General features: G+C 34.4%; 1 protein-coding gene across 2 annotated transcripts in view; it reads right to left on the bottom strand.

Moving 5' to 3' along the window:
- The window catches only part of PIK3C2G (phosphatidylinositol-4-phosphate 3-kinase catalytic subunit type 2 gamma), a 370,041-nt gene that overhangs the window by 63,444 nt on the left and 289,178 nt on the right, over positions 1-17,419 (bottom strand). For both annotated transcript variants that reach the window (XM_024129228.1, XM_007126978.3), the window contains 3 exons: positions 14,348-14,537; positions 13,721-13,842; positions 10,294-10,402 (listed from right to left, as the gene is read on the bottom strand). In XM_024129228.1, coding sequence (XP_023984996.1) covers positions 10,294-10,402; positions 13,721-13,842; positions 14,348-14,537 — 421 coding nt within the window. The remainder of the gene's footprint in view (positions 1-10,293; positions 10,403-13,720; positions 13,843-14,347; positions 14,538-17,419) is intronic.

The following is a 17,419-nucleotide window of genomic DNA, read 5'->3' as shown; positions in this document are numbered from 1 at the left end:
AAGATCAGAAATAAGTGAAAAAGAAATGAAGGAAATGATAACAAAGATCAATAAAACTAAAAGGTGGTTCTTTGAGAAGATAAACAAAATTTATAAACTATTAGCCAACTCATCAAGAAAAAAATGGAGAAGACTCAAACAACAGAATTAGGAATGAAAAAGGGGAAGTAACAACTGACACTGCAGAAATACAAAGGATCATGAGAGATTACTACAAGCAACTATATGCCAATAAAATGGACAACTTGCAAGAAATGGACAATTCTTCGAAAAGCACAACCTTCCGAGACTGAACCAGGAAGAAATAGAAAATATAAAGAGACCAATCACAAGCACTGAAATTGAGACTGTGATTAAAAATCTTCCAACAAACAAAAGCCCAGGACCAGATGGCTTCACAGGTGAATTCTATCAAACATTTAGAGAAGAGTTAACACCTATCCTTCTCAAACTCTTCCAAAATATAGCAGAGGGAGGAACACTCCTAAACTCATTCTATGAGGCCACCATCACCCTGATACCAAAACCAGACAAAGATGTCACAAAAAAAGAAAATTACAGGCCAATACCACTGATGAATTTAGATGCAAAAATCTTCAACAAACTACTAGCAAACAGAATACAAGAGCACATTAAAAGGATCATACACCATGATCAAGTGGGGTTTATCCCAGGAATGCAAGGATTTTTCAATATATGCAAATCAAACAATGTGATACACCATATTAACAAATTGAAGGATAAAAACCATATGCTCATCTCAATAGATGCAGAAAGACCTTTCAACAGAATTCAATACCGATTTATGATAAAAACTCTCCAGAAAGTGGGCACAGAGGGAACCTTCCTCAACATAATAAAAGCCATATAGGACAAACTCACAGCCAACATCTTTCTCAGGGGTGAAAAACTGAAACCATTTCCTCTAAGATCACAAACAACACAAAGTTGCCCACTCTCACCACTATTATACAACATAGTTTTGGAAGTTTTGGCCATGTCAATCAGAGAAGAAAAATAAATAAAAGGAATCCAAATCAGAAAAGAAGAAGTAAAACTGTCACTGTTTGCAGATGACATGATACTATACATAGAGAATCCTAAAGATGCTACCAGAAAACTACCAGAGCTAATCAATGTATTTGGTAAAGTAGCAGGATACAATATTAATGCACAGAAATCTCTTGCATTCCTATACACTAAGTATGAAAAATCTGAAAGAGAAATTAAGGAAACACTTCCATTTACCACTGCAACAAAAAGAATAAAATACCTAGGAATAAACCTACCTAAGCAGGCAAAAGACCTGTATGCAGAAAATTGTAAAACACTGATGAAAGAAATTAAAGATTTTACAAACAGATGGAGAGATATACTATTTTCCTGGAATGGAAGAATCAACATTGTGAAAATGACTATACTACCCAAAACAATCTACAGATTCAATGCAATCCCTATCAAACTACCAATGGCATTTTTCACAGAACTAGAGCAAAAAATTTTACAATTTGTATGGAAACACAAAAAACCCTGAATAGCCAAAGCAATCTTGAGAAAGAAAAACGGAGCTGGGGCTTCCCTGGTGGCACAGTGCTTGAGAGTCCGCCTGTCAATGCAGGGGACACAGGTTTGTGTCCCAGTCCAGGAGATCCCACATGCTGTGGAGCGGTTAGGCCCCTGAGCCATGGCCACTGAGCCTGCGTGTCCGGAGCCTGTGCTCGCAACAGGAGAGAGGATAGAAAGCCCAGAGATAAACCCACACACATATGGTCACCTTACCTTTGATAAAGGAGGCAAGAATATACAATGGAGAAAAGACAGCCTCTTCAATAAGTGGTGGTGGGAAAACTGGACAGCTACATGTAAAAGAATGAAATTAGAACACTCCCTAACACCATACACAAAAATAAACTCAAAATGGATTAAAGTCCTAAATGTAAGGCCAGGCACTATAAAACTCTTAGAGGAAAACAGGCAGAACACTCTATGACATAAATCACAGCAAGATCCTTTTTGACCCACTTCCTAGAGAAATGGAAATAAAAACAAAAAGAAACACGTGGGACCTAATGAAACTGAAAATCTTTTGCACAGCTAAGGAAACCACATACAAGACAAAAAGACAACCTTCAGAATGGGAGAAAATATTTTCAAATGAAGCAACTAACAAGGGATTAATCTCCAAAATATACAAGCAGCTCATGCAGCTCAATATCAAAATGACAAACAACCCAATCCAAAAATGGGCAGAGACCTAAATAGACATTTCTCCAAAGAAGATACACAGATTGCCAACAAACACATGAAAGGGTGCTCAACATCACTAATCATTAGAGAGATTCAAATCAAAACTACAATGAGGTATCACCTCACACTGATCAGAAGAATGACCATCGTCAAAAAATCTACAAACAATAAAATGCTGGAGAGGGTGTGGAGAAAAGGGAACCCTCTTGCACTGTTGGTGGGAATGTAAATTGACACAGCCCCAATGGCAAACAGTTTGGAGGTTCCTTAAAAAACTAAAAATAGAACTACCATACGACCCAGCAATTCCACCACTGTGCATATACTCTGAGAAAACCATAATTCAAAAAGAGTCATGTACCACAATGTTCATTGCAGCCCTATTTACAATAGCCAGGACATTGAAGCAACCTAAGTGTACATTGATAGATGAATGGATATAAAGAAGGTGTGGCACATATATACAATGGAATATTACTCAGCCATAAAAAGAAATGAAATTGAGTTATTTGTAGTGAGGTGGATGGACCTAGAGTCTGTCATACAGAGTGATGTAAGAGAAAACAGAGAAAAGCAAATAACGTATGCTGAAACATATATATGGTATCTAAAAAAAATGGTCTGTTGAACCTAGGGGCAGGACAGAAATAAAGATGCAGATGTAGAGAATGGACTTGAGGACATGGGGAGAGGGAAGGGTAAGCTGGGAGGAAGTGAGAGTGTAGCACTGACAATATATACACTACCAAATATAAAATAGATAGCTAGTGGGAAGCAGCTGCATAGCACAGGGAGATCAGCTTTGTGCTTTGTGAGCACCTAGAGGGGTGGGATAAGGAGGGTGGGAGGGAGGCACAAGAGGGAAGGGATATGGGGATATATGTATACGTATAGCTGATTCACTTTGTTATACAGCAGAAACTAACACAGCATTTTAAAGCAATTATACTCCAATAAATATGTTAAAACAAATTAAAAAACCCAACACAGATACCAGATACAGTCATACCTTGGAGATATTATAGGTTCAGTTCCAGACCACCACAATAAAGCCAATGTCGCAATAAAGCCAGTCACATGAACCTTTGGTTTCCCGGTACATATAAAAGTCATGTTTACAATATACTGTAGTCTGTTAAGTGAGCAATAGCATTATGTCTAAAGAAAACCAATGTTTATAACTTATTTAAAAATACTTTACTGTTAAAAAAATGCTACCTATCATCTGTGCCTTCAGCGAGTCATAATCTTTTTTGATGGGGGAGGGTCTAACCCTTATGCTGATGCTGCTGACTAGTCAGGGTGGTGGTTGCTGAAGGTCGGAGTGGTTGCAGCAACTTGTAAAAATGAGACAGCAGTGAAGTGTGACCCATTGATGACTCTTTTTGACAAACGAGTTCTCTGTAGCAGGCAATGCTGTTTGATAGTGTTTACCCACAGTAGAATGTATTTTGAAATTGCAGTCAATCCTTTCAAGCTGTGATGTTACTTTATCAACTAATTTTTTTGTTGTCATTTCAACGATCTTCACAGCATCTTCACCAGGAGTAGATTCCGCATCAAGAAACCACTTTATTTGCTCATGCATAAGAAGCAGCTCTTCCTCATCTGTTAAAGGTTCATCATGAGATTACAGCAATTCAGTCCTATCTGCAGACACCACTTCCAATTCTAATTATCTTGCCTATCACATCTGTAGTTACTTCCTCCACCGAAGTCTTGAACTCCTCAGTCATCCATGAGGGTTAGAATCAACTTCTGCCAAATTCCTGTGAATGTTGATATTTTGACCTCTTCCCATGAGTCATGAATATTCTTAATGGCATCTAGAATGGTGAATCCTTTCCAGGAGGTCTTCAATTGACTTTGCCCAGATCCTCAGAGGATTCACTATCTATAGCAACTATAGCCTTAAAAAATGTATTTCTTAAATAATACGACTTGAAAGTCAAAATTACTCCTTGATCCATGGGCTGCAGAATGGATGTTGTATAAGCAGGCATGAAAAAACATTAATATTGTACATCTCCATCAGGTGCATTGTCAATGAGCAGTAATATTTTGAAAAGAACCTTTTATCTAGGCAGTGGCTCACAACAATGGGCTTAAAATATTTAGTAAACCATATTGTAAACAGATGTGCTCGCATCCAGGTTTTGTTGTTTCATTTATAGAGCATAGGGCACAGTAGATTTAGCATAATTTTTAAGGGCCCTAAGTTTTTTGGAATGGTAAATGAGCATTGGCTTCAACTTAAACACCAGCTGTATTAGCCCTGACAAGAAAGTCAGCTTGTCCTTTGAAATTCTGAAGCCAGGCATTGACTTCTCCTCTGTAGCTATGAAAGTCCTACATGGCGTCTTCTTCCAATAGAAGCCTGCTTTGTTTAAATTGAAAATCTGTTGTTGAGTACATCCACCTTCATCAATTATCTTAGCTAGATATTTTGGATAACTTGTTTCAGCTTCTACATCAGCACTTGATGCTTCACCTTGCACTTTGATGTTATAGAGACTTTCCTTAAACCTCATCAACCAACCTCTGCTAGCTTCAAATTTTTCTTCTGCAGCTTCCTCACCTCTTTTAACCTTCATAGAACTGAAGGGAGTTAGGGTCTTGCTCTGGATTAGGCTTTCTTTTAAGGGAATATGTGGCTGGTTTGATTTTCTATCCAGACCACCACAACTCTCTTTTATCAGCAATAAGCCTATTTCTCTTTCTGATGATTCATGTGTTCACTGGAGTAGTACTTTTAATTTCCTTCAAGAACTTTTACTTTGCATTCACAACTTTACTAAGTGTTTGGTTCAAGATGCCCAGCTTTCTGACTATCTCATCTTTCAACATGCCTTTCTCACTAAGTTTGATCATTTCTAGCTTTTGCTTTAAATTGAGAGATGTGTAACTCTTCTTTTCACTTGAACATTTAGAGGCCACTGTAGGGTTATTAATTGGCCTAAATTCAATATTTTTGTGTCTCAGGGAATATAGGGAGGCCCAAGGAGAGAGAGAGAGATGAGGAAAAGGCCAATCAGTGATGTGGACCAAAACGCACAACACTTATCAAGTAAGTTCAGAGTCTTATATGGGTGCAGTTTGAGGCATCTCAAAACAATGACAATAGTAACATCAAAGATCATTCATCACAGATCACCAAAACAAATATAATAATAGTGAAAAAGTTTGAAATATTGTGAGAATTACCACAATGTGACAGAGACACAAAGTGAGCAAATGGTGTTGGAAAAATGGCGCCAATAGACTTGCTCAAAGCAGGGTTGCCACAAACCTTCAATTTGTAAAAAAAGTGTAATGCCTGTGAATGGCAAATAAAGTGAAGTACAATGAAACGAAGTATGCCTGTATCTCCCTTTACTGATATGACGAGCATCCCTAAGGATGGGCCTCAGAACATACTTTTTAAAACCTCCTCATGTTATTCTGAAACAATTGATCACCAGGTACTAATTTTGCACCATTGGCCAGAAAGTATACAATGTAGGCAATCAATAAACATTTGTTGAATGACGGAGACAGATTTTGAAAGGGGTCCCTATTGTGCCAGTGCCCACATTTAATTTTTGTTGATTTTATCTTTGTTAATATAGCACTAACTTATTTATTTTGTAGTATAGAAAGGACGACTAATAAACAGATGTAGGATTTACATCTTAGGAAGATATTTTCTTGTACTCCAAATACTCATTGTACAAAATTCAATTAAATTATTAGGAGGGTGTTACTTTGGGAGAAACTCCTATAATATCAGCTTCCTTTTGTTTGATACCATTTTGGGACAAAATGGGATTGCTCTCTTTGGGAGTCCAGTGTTAGAAGATGGTTGATGTGTTCTCACTTGGAGCATTTCTGGAATCTGTGATTTCACAGTCATATCTCATGTTTGATGATAAAAATATCTCTTCTTTTTTCTTCTATTTCATCTCCTTTTTTCTCCCCCACTCAAATCCTAGATCTTAATTCATCCAAGATAAAAACAATGAGGTGTTTGAAATTTCTTCAACCTTCCTTTCCCTAAATATTGACCAATAGAGTTTAAGAACAATATAAAAACATTTCTTGGGGCCTCTACAGTAGTACTTTTTAGCACATTAGTAAATGTGAATGTGATGAAAACTGTGAGGTACATGTTTGGTGGTCTTGTTCAGCTTTCTCTATGCAGTTGTGATTATGATAAGCAACAATATTCATTAAACCTTGTTGTGATAAGCTGCACTTTGCAAGTCTTCCCTACCTGTATATGTCTGACCCCTTTGCTTTTCCCCTTTCATAACAATCCTCTGCTAACAGTTCTATATGAACCCATAGTCTAGGCAGATATACTTAGGAGTTCCCTATTGAAAGCTTGCTGCCATCTGAAGACAGATCTCAATATTTATCCTATTCACACTAGGACCAGAAATCAGAAGCCTCTCCACTTTGCACTTACTTGCCTCTGCTTAAATAGTCCAAAGCCTAACACTTTCAATGGTTACTAGATATTTTGTCAATTATCCTGAAAAGGCACAATCTTTAAAACAGCTTTAGTATAATCAGTAAGGCAGCTCTCAGCATGAAAGATGACAATCCCATCCACTATCCCCTCAGTGCTTTCCCTTACAGACAGTTGCCATATCCAAGTGCCCTTCACTATAGCAAAGTGAATGGACATGACCTTCAGAGAATGTCAGAGTTAGTAAGGAACATTAAGATTTCAACATAATACATTCCTGAATATGCAAAAAAGCACTTGAAATCCAATGAAATAAATTCAGTTGCCTTGATCCTATAGGACAGAAGCTTATCTTACAAGCTTATCTTATCTTATATCTCATCTTATAACTCATTTCACATTACTCACTGATTAAGACCTAAATACTAAATATATTCAAAAGATATAATACAATTTATATTGAGTATGCTAATACAATAGATAAATTCATAAATATGCAAGATACCTACACATAATTATTTAGTATACTGTAGCTTCCCTATTGTCTAATGCTGTTTTCAACAATCATTTTACATCTTTGTTTTCAGTTATCCAATTATTATACATGGTTCTGTTCCCATGATGAACAGATACTGTTCATTTCTTTCTCTTTGTTCATAACAGATATATTACAGATGTGCTCTGAGCCTCACAAGAGCTACAGTTCAGTTTTGAATAATCTGAATCCCTGCAACTGAATTTCAGCAACCCTAGATTGTTAATGTACTCAGATATTATAATTCTCCAGACCAGGATAACAGTAACATAGGCATCCAATTTCTACAAAGGATATTGCAGTACAATATGTGGCCACAATAAAAAGGAAAATAACCAGGCTCACAATGGAACAAGACTACATAATTAAAAACCAGCAGAAACATTAGAAAATAAAAATGTACATGCAGTAGGTCCCAATATTGGAGTTTTGGGGAAGATTTTAAATAACTATGCTTACCATTTTTGAAGAAATAGTAAAAAGGACAGATTTTCAGCAAAGAACTAGGAACTGAAAAAAAAAGGAAATTCTGAAATTGAAGAATAATTGAAATTAAGAACTCAATGAATGGACTTAACAGTATGTTAAACACAGATCATTAGAGAATAAACAACCCAAAAGATAAGTTAGAAGAAGCTATTCAGAAACTAAGTCATAGAGGACAAAGAATTAAAAATACAGGAGTAAAAGCATGAGACATAGAGGGTACAATGAAAAGGATAGACATATATGTGATGACAGTCCCAGAAAAAGAGGAGAGAGGAAATAGTATGAACAATATGTGAAGTGATAATGACTGAGAACTTTCCAAAAGTGATGAAAGACATCATAGCACAAATTCAAGAAGTGCTGAAGCTCAAGCATCATCAGTAGAAACAAAGTCATATATGAGCAAATTAAAGTAAAACGGCAGAAAACCAACAATGAAATGAATAATATTGTAAAGAATAAAAAAACTTTTTCAAAGAAGCAACAAATATAACAGATGGATTCCAAACAAAATCAATGGAAGCTAAAAGACAATGAAATGATAGGCTTAAAGTTTTTAGAATAAAATCATTGCTATCCAAATGCTCAAATACCAAATAGTCAGCAAAAATATCCTCCACGAATGAAGGTAAAATAAAAACTTTTCAGACAAATGCAAATTGAGATTTTTTTTTTAGCAGCAAATTCATATTAAGGGGAATAGTAGATGGTGTTCTTCAGGTAGAGGGAGAACAATCCCAGACGGAAATTCAGAGTTACAGGAAGCAATGAAAATGAGATATGTGAGTAATATTAAATATTGATTTCAAAAACAACAATAATTACTTATGAAATTTATGGATACAGATATATATTTTTAGTACAGCATATAAAACTCAAGTGGGTGAAATAGACTTAATCCATGGTCCAGGAAAATTCACAGTGAAAATTTTATAAATATTTTTAAGGAATGATAAAGAAAATACAATACTGTATATAAAAACTTGTGGGGTGCTATTAAATCTTGATTAGGAGAGAGGATTTAGAGTTTTAAATGGGTAAGTGAAGATAGGTTGAAAATAAACAAGTTAAATTAACTATCTGAGGATGTTATAAATAGAAAGGAAGCAGAAGGAAGGAAATAATAAAGATAAAAAATAAGTGAAACTGAGAAAGAATACAATAGAGAGGGTCAATAAATCCCACATTTCATTCTTTACAAAGATTGGTAAAATTCATAATCCTCTGGAAGTATGGATCGGGAAATATGTGTGAGAAATCGAAGAGTGAATACCTTTTCAGATCCTATAAATGTTAAAAAGATTATGATAGGATATTATGAATAACTTTATGCCAATAAATTAGCACAAATTCCTATAGAAATGTAACTTAACAAAGAGACCCAAGAAGAAACAGGAAATGTGAAATGTCTTATAGCTCTTAAATAAATTGAATCTCCAGACCTGTATGACTTTACAAGTTAAAGAAATAAAACCAATTTTATACAAACTGTTCCAGGGAGTAGGGAAAAAAGCAATAACTCTTTGCAACTAATATTATGAGTCCAGCATGTTCTTGATTCTGAAACCTGGTAATGACTTTGTAAGAAGGAAAAACTCCAGGCCAATCTCTGTCATAAATAAAAATGAAAACAAATGCTAAAGAAAATGTTAAATCAAATCCAATAATACATAAAAAGTATAAAACATTACGTCCATGTAGAGTTTACCTTAGTAATGCAAATTTGTTTAAAATTAGAAAGTTCTTCAGTGTAATTCACCACATTAGCAGAGTAAAGGAGAAAAATAGGATTATTGGTGATCATTGTGCAGCCCAGTAGATTCAGAAAAAAAATTTGAAACATTCAACTTTCTTTGTAAAAACTATTGCAACCTAGGAATAGAAGGAAACAAAATAATAAAGGGTACCTACAAAATCTACATACTTAGTAAGGAAATATTAGACACTTCTTCCCTGGATTCAAGAATAATGTAGGTATATCCACCACTACCACTTCAATTCCATATCTATTGAAAGCCCTAGAGAGTATAAAATAGCAAGGAAAAGAAATACAATATATAAATATTGGAAAGAAAAAAATAAACTCTTGTTATCTGCAGACAGTATGATTGTAAGTTGAAAATTCAAAAACAATACAGATAATTATTAGAATTATAAATGAAGTTAGTAAGATTGTTGGGTACAATGTCAATATACAAAATCAGTTCTATCTATATAATGGTGAAAAAACAGGAAAAGGATTTTTATAAAAGTACTATATCTAGTATAACAAAATACTTCTAACGATACTTCTATTGTTCTATGAACAGAACAATAAACAATTATTGAAAAAACATTCTAAAAATACTTGAATAGGTATATGATAATGGATCTAAAGATATTAAGATGCAATTTCAACTAAAGTCCCGGTTGGTTTTTGCATGGAATTGACAAGATAATTTTAATTTGTACATTTGTTGAATAAATGTAGGACTAAAAATGTTATCATAAAGTATTTAAAAAATATTCCCAGTAATAATACATAAAACAGTCCATATTTTATGTAAAAATATAAAAGTAAATTGTAACATACGTTTGCAACTTCATACGATCCATTTAATATCTGTTCCATGTAATGATTTAGATCTCTGAATCTTTTGTGATCTGAATTTGTAAAAGGTAAGTGCCACCAATGAGGAAACCTGTTTTAAAAGAAAAAAGTATATCTTCATTAGTTTGAGAATTGGCATCTGTATCTTAGAATTGTTCATAAAGTTAAAGCTGCATCAGATGGAAGGGCCACTGAAAACGTTTTTTAAAAAACCACAGAACGCATGATTAATTCTGAGAGTTTCATTAACATGGCTGTGGTCACTTGTGCTATTTTAACTATCATTAATATTAATACTAATTTAATTTAACATACTAAATTAATATATATTTTCCTTCTTACTGTATTTATGGCAGACCACACAATTTGTCCTTTAAATACATGTGGGGGGGTTAATAAATACTTTCTGAAGTTTAATGATCCATAATTTTTCAAAAAGGTCATATGGTATTGTTTCCTCTGGGTTCACGAGGGACATTGCTACACTAACTAGATTAAACATTTTACCAAGCATATGCTTCCATCTGGTCTTAGTCTTTCGGAGCAAAATATCACTTTCCCCAGGGGTCTAGCTGGCAGAATTTCCTCTTCACTATCTGATGATTCATCTTGACGGGCTAGACGTTGATTACGACCAATTATTGGTGGCATGACCTGTTAATGGGAAGCATTTGGCAACACGTTTTGCTAGTTAAATGTATCTTTTTAGGAACTATCTAGCAGCTTTCTCTGACTGCAGTCTTGCTGTTGCTTCCTTCCTCTTCTGCTTCTTTGGTACAGACCTTCCTCTGGGCAAAGGAGCATGGGGGATGGTGAAGGGTTGTTAGCAAACACACAGAAGTGTGTGACAACTGCAGGACATCCCATCCATTGCTTCCTGTTGGAAGTGTCAGGGAAGTCCAAAATAATATTTCTGTGTATTTAAATAATTGACATTTTACTTTTTTACTCTTGCTTTACTCTTACTAAGGCTTAAAGTGTTAAAAATTTTCATCCAGATTTAATTATCATAAAAATTATTACCATATATAATTAATCAAAACATAGAAATACATTTGAAAAATAGGTGGATTTTGCTGGTTTTAAATATTAACTTGTATAACTGTGGATTAATTTTCTTTATTGTTAGAATAAAATGGAGTTCAACATCAGTTCTATTCCTTTTTTTATAGATGTATGTACTAAAAAAGTATTGTGTGTAAATAAGTAAATGAGAATTAAGGAATTCAGCTCTAGTAATGTCATTCAGTTGTTTAAAACGCTTTTGAGGTATATGTCAAATATAACATAGTAATCAGTTCTTGAAAATGATTTTTTTTTTTTTTTTTTTTTTTTTTTTTCGTACGCCGTCCTCTCCCTGTTGTGGCCTCTCCCGTTGCCGCACTAACTTTTTGATCATACTTTCCAGATTGGGTTTACATAATTCTCATAGAGCTTCTCTTAGTAAATTTAGGAGTCAGAGGAAATCTTGCCCTCATCCGTCTTCTGTATGCATTGCTATAAGCCAGAGCTCCTTTGGGACTGTTAGCATACAAATATTGTTCAAGGCACAAAGGACTAAATATTCCTCCTCTCCACACATTGCTTGAATGATTTTAAAATCAATTTAGGTCCCATTACCAGGCAAGAGTTGTTGAACAAAACAGAATCCTTACTAAAGCTGAAAATCGAGAAGAGGCATATGGAGAGAGATTATTGGCACTTTAAAGTTTTACAAATTATACTAATATGTATTGGGGACAGAAAAGAATAGAACAGAGACATTTTTGAAACATAAAAGGACAGCCATTTAACAAGAATGAACATATTTTTAAATCATTAATTATTAGGGTACAATGGAAACCACTAATGTTGAATTCAATGTTTGCAGCCAAACTGAATATTTTTGCCAGTATTTCCTTTTCCTCAGTTATTACATTAGATGTTTTTTGATAACTCTTAAAGCTGTTGTTGTCTTTAAGTTTCCACAATGACATTCCTTCCCTCTCAGTCTCTTGAACGTGCTCTTACTCTGATGACTTTCTGATGTTTAAAGCATCTGTATTTCAAAATCTCTGTGACATCTGCAAGTATAGTTTTTCATCAATGTGAACTACACAGTCTTCAAAATAATGCACACTACCTCTCCATCCATTGGTGACGTTGTTTATATTTACACTTTGATAAATGACTAAATCCTGAAAGTCTAACAAAAATCCACATGTACAAAGTATGTCAGGTTTGGTATGAACACTCACATTGTTAAAGGACCATTTACTCAACAAAAATTCTGGTACAGTTGGCTCTCCCTGTCTGCAGGTTCTACATCTGAAGATTGAACCAACTGTGGATTGAAATATTAAAAAAAAAAGTCTGGAAAGTTCCAAAAAGCAAAATTTGAATTTGCTGCATGCCAGCAACTATTTACATAGCATTTACATTGTATTTACATAGCATTTATATTGTGTTAGATATTATAAGTGATCTGGAGGTGATTTAAAGTATACAGGAGAATGTGGGTAGGTTATTTGTAAATACTACGCCATTTTATGTATAGAACTTGGGCATGCAAGGATTTTGGTATCTGTGGGAGGGGTCCTGGAACCAATCCTGTGGATTCCAAGAAACTACTCTATAGATAAGATAACATTTGATTTGCCTAAGTGCAAATATCATAATTTCTAAGAACTTCACCTTTTTAAAGTCAAGGTACACCTCTGGTCAAGATACACACTCAAGTCTATAACATAAATTTGGCTAGTTCTAAATAATGAATTTTAGAAGGTTTATTTGAACAGAAGTATTTTCAATTACATTATTTATGCTTAATATTTTTTCATTATAACATGAACTGAGCAATGGTTTTCAAGACTGCAAAATGAAGATAACGACAAATTAAATTTGGATAACCCAAGTCCAAGTTAATAATTAATGATAACAAAAGTGAGTTGATGTTAATAAATTTTACTTGTATACTAATTGATATTGATAAATTTTTCTGGTACAGCAAATAAATATATCAGAGCATTTTATTGCAGTTATCTGTTGAAAGAGAAGCTATATCTAATTTTGTTCTGTATTTTCAATTTCAATTTTATTTTTATAGAAAACACTAAAACAATCAAATTTAAAAACAGGCAAATAAAACAATTTCCCTGATAATCAATGAAAAATAAAATTGGTTCTGATTTTTTTTGTCTACAAAATCAATGGCTGAAAGCAAACAAAATTGAAAACCTTTATTCTGTTTTATGAGACAAAAGGTTCTTTATTCTGAGAGCCATAGAGACTCTGCTGGGATAGGTTCAGTGGCATTGGAATCAGAATGCTGTGTTGTATTGCCCACAGATAGAAAATCCCATAACCATAATTTTTCCTTACGTTCAGGGACAAGTACTAAAGGCAAAACACTATGTAGGACAGTCCTTACTCTGGCAGGGCCAATGATGCAAACTGCTTTTGAAGTTGGCTGTGAAGTTTTGAAAACTGGTCAAATGATTTTTCTGTCAGGCTTGTTTCATTGTTACTGTGAGTCACCTGGATTAGATAAAGCTGCAGAAAATAAAGAGACAAAATCAGAAGATGGCAATATCAACCTTCAATACATTCTAAAATTCTGTTTCATGTAAACTAAACAAAGTAAGAACCTCTCTGCAAAAAAAAAAAAAATCATCACAAAAGATAAGAGATGCAATTTGTAAAGGCAAAATTACCTATAAACACAGTATATAAAAATATCATAATCTTAGGTGCTGGGAACAGACTGCCTAATTTCTGATCTTCTTTTCTTGTGGACATTTTAATTAGGTCTTGATTTATCGTCTACCACAGGGCAGAAACTGTTCTCTTTGGTGGTTCTCTACTAGTAGCTCTGGTTATTATGATTTCTCCTTGGAACGTCTACCTTAATGGCACTTCTGTTCAAACTGTAACTGATTTTTCAGTTGTGTAGCAAAAAAAAAAATCATGGCATAAGGAAGAATGTGTAGCATAGTGAAGGGAAGTGTGAGATGTAGTCAAATGATATTTAAGTCAAGATGACAGACTTGAGACTTACATGCCTAGTTTTCTTGCTGAACCCTAAAATTGTCGCTCTTTGGATTGACTGGGTTGCACTCATCGTACAGGATTCCCAGGAATAAGTCTGAGAAGTAGATTTGGCAGGATTTATGGCTGTCATTTGTGCAAGTGTGTGGATCAAGTTATTCAATTTAACAGGGAAACACTCCAGACTTTCCTTTATTTTCCTAGAGAAATGAAAAAGAAAAGATAGTGAGTAACATTCCCTTGAGTTGACTCTTTTCATTTGAGTTGTTTCCTTGTGTTAGACGTGGAAGAAAAAGTCAAGGACCGTGCCTATTTATTTGGAGTCCAACTATTAAACATTATTTTTATAAACTTCAAATTCACATTTTGAGCTGTTAGCAAATATAAAAGAAACCTTTGTGGTGAAATATAAAACTGTAATTGCAGTATTTGTATTTGACTTCTTTTAAGTTTGTTTTCAATTTCTAGGGATGATTTTTTTAAAAAATCAATGTTTATAATTATTTTAAATATTTACACAATTCCAAAAGTTAAATCTACAAAACAGTGTATATTCCAAGAAGCCCAACATTTATCCTTGAACCCTTTACACTATTCCCTTCTTCCCCCATACATAAACATTTTTTAAAAATTATGATTTAACTTTCATTGTTTTATTTTTAATTTTATTTTTGTGTTTATTTGTGTTCCTCTGTAAACTATCTTACAAAAAAGTTGTATAATACTATATTTAATATACACATATTTTATATGAAATGTATTTTACTCTGGTTTTTTTTTCTTTTTTTGGTTTGTCTCTGCTTTATTATTATTATTTTTATTTAAGAAGGTTTGCAATTGTGTTCTAATGGTATAATAAATATCTTTAGATAATATCCTTTATCCCCTCAGCACCATCTTGTCCAGTATATGACTTGCAGTGTTATCCTTTTTACCCCAGTTAATACAATAAAGCAAACATTATGCTCATTCCACTTTTCATATGTGCTTCCTATTCCACTTCCATTTTTTATAGAGCTATTCTATCCACATCATATGGTATCTATACTATACATATTATACAGTCTCTCTTCTCACTATCATTAAATATTATCTGCTCTACAAGTCTTTATGTCACATCCCTCCAGTCATTTTGACTATCTGATGGTCATTTTCCAATAAATTCCTCAGGAAGTGCTCAAGGAAATAAGTTTCTGGGTTCTGGGTGTTGATAACAGTTTTTCTGTGGCCTTTATACTCAAAAGTCAATTTTGCTGGCTAAAACACCCTTGTCTCACATTTTCTTTTTTGAGGGTCATAAAAATATTATTTAACTTTCTTTTGGAAAAAAGGATTACTGTCCAAAACTCTGATGACATACTGAACTTCTTTCCCTTACAAATGACTTGAACTTTTTGCTTAGATGCTTAAAGGAAGTTTTTTTTCCCCTAAAAGTCCAATAGGTTTTCCAAAAATATGTTTCAGGTTTGTTACTCAGGGTAACTTTTCTCAATATGAAAAGTGTCCTTTCAATATGTAATTTCAAGAGTTTTCATTTTCCAGAAAACTGCTTGAATTATGATGTTAGTATTTATTAAAATACTAAATATACAATTCAGTTTTGATAGTTTTTTTAAACATCTTTATTGGAGTATAATTGCTTTACAATGGTGTGTTAGTTTCTGCTTTATAACAAAGTGAATCAGCTATACATATACATACACCCCCATATCTCCTCCCTCTTGCGTCTCCCTCCCTGCCTCCCCATCCCACCCCTCCAGGTGGTCGCAAAGCACCGAGCTGATCTCCCTGCGCTATGTGGCTGCTTCCCACTAGCTATCTATTTTACATTTGGTAGTGTATATATGTCCATGCCACTCTCTCACTTCGTTCCAGCTTCCCCTTCCCCCTCCCTGTGTCCTCAAGTCCATTCTCTACGTCTGCATCTTTATTCCTTTCCTGCCCCTAGATTCTTCAGAACCATTTTTTTTTCCTAATTCCATATATGTGTGTTAGTATACGGTATTGGTTTTTCTCTTTCTGCCTTACTTCACTCTGTATGACAGACTCTAGGTCCATCCACCTCACTACAAATAACTCAATTTCGTTTCTTTTTATGGCTGAGTACAATACCATTGTATATATGTACCACATCTTCTTTATCCATTCGTCTGTCGATGGGCATTTAGGTTGTTTCCATGACCTGGCTATTGTAAACAGAGCTGCAATGAACATTGTGGTACATGACTCTTTTTGAATTATGGTTTCCTTAGGGTATATGTCCAGTAGTGGGGTTGCTAGGTCATATGAGGGTTCTGTTTTTAGTTTTTAAGGAACCTCCATACTGTTCTCCATAGTGGCTGTATCAATTTACACTCCCACCAACAGGGCAAGAGGGTTCCTTTTTCTCCACACCCTTTCCAGCATTTACTTTATGTAGATTTTTTGAATAATGGCCATTCTGACTGGTGTGAGGTGATACCTCATTGTAGTTTTCTTAAAAAATTTTTTTAATTTAATTTTATTTTTTTATATAGCAGGCTCTTATTAGTCATCAATTTTATCCACATCAGTGTATACATGTCAATCCCAATCTCCCAATTCATCACACCACCACCCCTACCCCACCACTTTCCCCCCTTGGTGTCCAAACGTTTGTTCTCTACATCTGTGTCTCGATTTCTGCCCTGCAAACTGGTTCATTTGTACCATTTTTCTAGAATCCACATATATGCATTAATATACGATATTTTTCTCTTTCTGACTTACTTCACTCTGTATGACCTCTCTAGATCCATCCGCATCTCAACAAATGACCCAATTTGGTTCCTTTTTATGGCTGAGTAGTATTCCATTGTATATATGTACCACATCTTCTTTATCCATTTGTCTGTCGATGGGCATTTAGGTTGCTTCCATGACCTGGGTATTGTCAATAGTGCTGCAATGAACATTGGGGTCCATGTGTCTTTTTGAATTATGGTTTCCTCTAGGTACATGGCCAGTAGTGGGGTTGCTGGATCATATGGTAATTCTATTTTTAGTTTTTAAAGGAACCTCCATACTGTTCTCCATAGTGGCTGTATCAATTTACATTCCCACC

This window comes from Physeter macrocephalus, chromosome 6, assembly GCF_002837175.3.
Source record: "Physeter macrocephalus isolate SW-GA chromosome 6, ASM283717v5, whole genome shotgun sequence".
Lineage (NCBI taxonomy): Eukaryota > Metazoa > Chordata > Mammalia > Artiodactyla > Physeteridae > Physeter > Physeter macrocephalus.
The sequence above is the reverse complement of the archived record's forward strand: the minus strand, read 5'-3'. Positions and strand labels throughout refer to the sequence as shown.